Source organism: Galeopterus variegatus, unplaced genomic scaffold, assembly GCF_000696425.1.
Source record: "Galeopterus variegatus unplaced genomic scaffold, G_variegatus-3.0.2 Scaffold55, whole genome shotgun sequence".
Lineage (NCBI taxonomy): Eukaryota > Metazoa > Chordata > Mammalia > Dermoptera > Cynocephalidae > Galeopterus > Galeopterus variegatus.
The window spans coordinates 330,785-335,733 of NW_007726166.1; the positions used below are offsets into that span (position 1 = coordinate 330,785).

Genomic DNA, 4,949 nt, shown 5'->3' on the forward strand with positions numbered 1-4,949 from the left:
GGGTGGTTTTGGATTCCTTCCAGTGGTAATAAGAGGACAAGGTGCTTAATGAATCCCACTACCTCTATTTTGTTGGGGGGGGGGGGCAGGCGTGCAGTGACTGGCTGGTATGTAGATCCAAACCACTACCTTTATTTTGAATCACAAATTCCAGGGTGACTAAAATAAATTCCTAGTGTTAAAGTGGAAAGGTGACTGACTACCAGAAAATAAACACCAACTTTATTAATACTATGGCAAAAGAAAGTGTTTCCAATTTTTCAGTAGAAAAATAACATGAAACCAGCACTACCTGGTAAGCATTACAATATTACATGCCCATATTTATTGTTTTGATAGCTCCCTACCACACACTGAAGGTTCATCAAGGACAACTGCCATCAGAGCTGCAGCAAAAACCCATTTTTCACTGTGGGTAGCTTCACGTCAACTCCTCAAACAGAAGACCGAAATGGAATATTATTCCTGTTTAGAGGATCTTGGAGTAGAGAGAACATATCAATGTGGAGAACAGAGCCTTGCATCTTGAATTCAATTTAAACTACTAACTAATCTATCAATTTTCCTGATACAGTCTGCCAGAGTGCACTATGAAGGATCCTTTTCCATTCCTACTACACATCTGGGTGAGGGGAGAAGAAAGGGTGGCAAGGTGCAGGGACATTGGCAGGCAGTTCTCGAGATGTTCTGGGCTCTGTTCCCTTTCTGCTGGTAATTGTAGGCGTGTTTTCTGGCAGCTGCAGCAGCTTGATGGGGGGTAGAAGGGGCCATCCACCAATCACCTCTTCTTGAAGCCATATTTTTTTCGTTCATAGAAGAGGTCTGTCTTAGAGCTCCCCAAATTGACAATCTTTGGGCAACCATCTCTCTAGAAAACAGAATAAAGAAGGTGTTAAGTCTTTGAGCCTTAATCAAGAGGGATTTAAGATAAAAATTTGGTCACAGGAAGAACAAAAGCTAAACTCCTCATCCTAGTATTCAAAGACCCCAATAAATGGGTTTGCGAATGTGTCCAAACACCCCTATCTCCTTAAAGGGGAGGTCCAAATCAATCAGCAGTTTCTTCCCTATCTCTTAGGACTTTTGAAAGACCACTTTATAACTTCTGGATTAATGGCTTAGCTATTCATCTTACCAGTTATCCTATTTGATTCATCAAGAATTTACTAAACACCTAGAATGTGCATAAGGCCTGCCTACCCTCTCTCCAGTGAACTGTAATTACACTCAGAATGCTGGATTCTTAGCCAACTTCTGTTGCCAATATGATACAGTTGAGGTAGAATCTGAAACTCTTAAATGTCCAAAGGGTTTTCCTGAAGGGGCCAGCCCGTGGCTCACTCGGGAGAGTGTGGTGCTGATAACACCAAGGCCACGGTTTCGGATCCTATATAGGGATGGCCAGTTAGCTCACTGGCTGAGCATGGTGCTGACAACAGCAAGTCAAGGGTTAAGATCCCCTTACCGGTCATGTTTTAAACAAACAAACAAACAAACAAAAACCACAAAGGGTTTTCCTGAAGTTAGAGTAAGAAATGGTAATGCTTACCTGAAATCAAGCTCTCTAGCCCTTCTGTACTATCCCAAGGAAGGAGGGAATAACACAACAGGGAAAAAAACCTAAAGACTTCAGCAAATAGTACTTTACATTTTAAATAGTGTAGGAGAATACTGGGTCTTATATGTCCTTATTAATCCATTTAATATGACACAGTCTTGGGGGGAGGAGGGGAAGAGTGCTTCTGTGCTAGAGATGGCTACTGACGGTTCACACACTGATCTGTAATGACACTGTTCCAGCCATTTTGTGAGCTTGAGTGGTTTCAATGAAGCCCCTGGGAAGCCATGTTCTTTTTTTTTTTTTTTCCTTTTTGTCTTTTTTCGTGACTGGCAACAGGATCGCAACCCTCAGTGTCACGCCTGCACCTCGCTCAGCCAGTGAGCGGCCGGTCTGTATGTGGGATCTGAACCCTCGGCGGGAGCGCCGCCGCGCTCCCAAGCGGCGCACAGTAGCAGTGCGCCACCGGGCCGGCCCGGAAGCCATGTTCTGCAGGAATGACTCCTCCATCAGTTGATTTGGGATGATGGGAAGAAAATTGGGGGAGCTGCAACTGGAAAAAATCTTCACAGGTCTGCTGATTTTATTAAACAACTATTTCAGAGGAGTTTGATTCCTGTGATATTAGGCTATAGAATGAATTATTCAAGTCCTTAGCCAGCTCATTTCTAATTAGCTAACTTCTTTCTTTGGGGGTTGGTATCGACACCATACAAAAATCTCTGAAAACACACAGAAACCAACCCTAACATTTTATGATTTTCTAGAAAACATGTACCATGTATTACATTGAGAACTCCCATTTGTGGAGCCTGGTGTACTGAGGGAACCAGCCCCACTAGTAGATCATTAGATGAACTCAAGCAAGCTATGTAATCTAAATTTACCCATTCTTATAAAAATGAGGGATCAGCTGCCTCTCCTGGCCTAAGAACGTCTGATACTAACAGTGCTCTAAACTCCTTAGAGATGCTATGAAATTTTGCTGTATGATGATATCCTATACTGTCTTACTGACTTGTGTGACTGTAAGCAAGTCACTTCTCTATGGATTCATATTTCTTAACTGTAAAATTAAGGGACTACATCAGTGTTCACAAACTGTATTTATAGAGCCCTAGAGATTCCTGGGAGGTACCAAGTGATAGTAGGACCCATCCCCCAATCTGCACAGCTCCATTCTCACTCACAGCGTAGGTTAAGATGGAGGCAGACCACCTGACCTTTCTAGCCAGTACAGGAACTGAACCCTGGACAGCACCACCCTCTAACCAAAGGAGCTAACTGGTCAGCCCACCTGACTTTTGAAAAGTTACATTTAACCTCCCTGTGTCTCAATTCAGTCACACATAAAATGACTACAATGGTAGAATCTACTTCAGAGAATTAAGAGGATTACAAGTGCCTGAATACTCATGTAGTCAGTCATTTAAGTTATTAAGAAATTGCCAAAAACAAATACCCGCAATTTCATAATGGTTCAACTTAATACACACACATACAAAATAACTTCTGTGTAAGATACTTTTTGAAGATAGGACTCTACATATTAAAAAAAAGTTGGGGGGCCGGCTCGTGGCTCACTCGGGAGAGTGCAGTGCTGATAACACCAAGGCCACAGGTTTGAATCCCATATAGGGATGGCTGGTTAGCTCACTAGGTGAGTGTGGTGCTGACAACACCAAGTCAAGGGTTAAGATCCCCTTATCGGTCATCTTTAAAAAAAAAAAAAAAAAAGTTGCCCTGGCCAGTTGGCTCAGTTAGGGCATGGTGTTATAACACCAAGGTCAAAGGGTTTGGATCCCTGTACAGGCCAGCCACCAAAAAAAAAAAAAAAAGTTGGAAACCAAAGCATTAGATTAGATCCTCCCTGCTTCTTGAGCTTTCTCAACATTTTCTTCTCATGGAGTCACAGGTTTCCTGTTTCCTTGCCTAAACTCGCTGCTTTTTATTTTCTACACATCTCCAGTTTTCCCCCAAATCCTCCCAATGCTGAGAGGAAGGATGTGTGGATTAGAACTGGTTGGCTTTCCTTGAATAAGCCTGTGAATGGAGCGGGTAAAAAGGAAGATGGAAGGGCTGTTAAGAAATGCTGCGGGGTGGTACAGGAAAATAATTGGGAATTGATCTAGAGGATATTTAAAAAATACCTGCAACATCTGGCTGTTGGCAGGAGTTCTTTTAGCAACTGTGTGCTTGAAAACTAAGAATTTCATACTTCATCAGTCCTCTTGGAGGAGTGGCAGATCTCCCCATTCCCAGCACAAGGAGCTTTGATATTAGGCAGCTGCGGCTTGAATGGAATGCCCAAAGTAAATGTTTTATGGTCACTCAATTCCTAAAATTTCACAAAAAAGTAGACACTAGACTGCCAAGGAAGGTTTACATTCATTCACAAAAAACTTTTTGAGTCCCTCTAAGGTGTCAGGTACAGGTTTCCATTATACTAAACATGTTCACTAAAACATCACTTGGAGAAACCTCAGCTGGGTTTCTGTAGCAACCCCCAAGGAGGACTCAATGACTTTGGGTTTCCTTCCTGAAGAAAACCAAGTCCATTCTATGGCAGGAAAACAAGCTATAAAAATTATCCTGAATCGGTGATAAAAACCCAGGACTTTCAAGTAATAGTTTAAAACCAACATAAATCACATTCTAAAATATACCAAAGGGAAATTTATACACAAATGAAATGTGGGAAAAGGCAATTTAAGAAAATTTGAGGGCTGACTAGTTAGCTCAGTTGGTTAGAGTGCAGCCTTGTAACACCAAGGTCAAGGGTTCAGTTCCCCATACCAGCCAGCCACCCAAAAAAAAAAAAAAAAAAAAAAAAAATTGAGATCAGAAAAATTTAATTACTGAAAATGAGTCTACATCTCTATTTCTTACCATTGGTAACAAAGAATTATGAACAGGTACCAGTGACAAAAACTGCTTTATTAATGGAAATCTGAAAGTGAAATGTTCATTCTCTTGGTAATTGTTTGATAAATGCCAATGATGTAAAAACCAGACTATGTACACCAGTTTGGGACCTTACAACATTATCACATTTTCTATCTGAAACTTTTTTTTTTTTAAAAGATGACTGGTAAGGGGATCTTTTTTTTCTAAAAGATGACCGGTAAGGGGATCTCAACCCTTGGCGTGGTGTTGTCAGCACCATGCTCAGCCAGTGAGCGGGAACCGGTCTCCACATGGGATCCAAACCCGTGGCCTGGGGGTTATCAGCACCACACTCTCCTGAGTTAGCCATGGGCTGGCCCTGAAACTTTATTTTTAAAGACCTTCAAGTACCTAGCTCTCAATAAATACGCCCATGAGGCAACACAGATTACTACTTTTTGTTGTGATTTCCCCAAAGTCACACACAGCATGTTAGTAGCAGAGT

The 4,949-nt window shown here is 41.8% G+C and overlaps 1 protein-coding gene across 1 annotated transcript in view; it reads right to left on the bottom strand.

Moving 5' to 3' along the window:
* Positions 1–200: 200 nt before the first annotated feature.
* Positions 201–4,949, bottom strand: part of PHF5A (PHD finger protein 5A) — a 9,329-nt gene continuing 4,580 nt past the window's right edge. Inside the window, exon 4 of the mRNA XM_008574143.1 lies at positions 201–868. Coding sequence (XP_008572365.1) covers positions 779–868 — 90 coding nt within the window. The 3' untranslated portion in view covers positions 201–778. The remainder of the gene's footprint in view (positions 869–4,949) is intronic.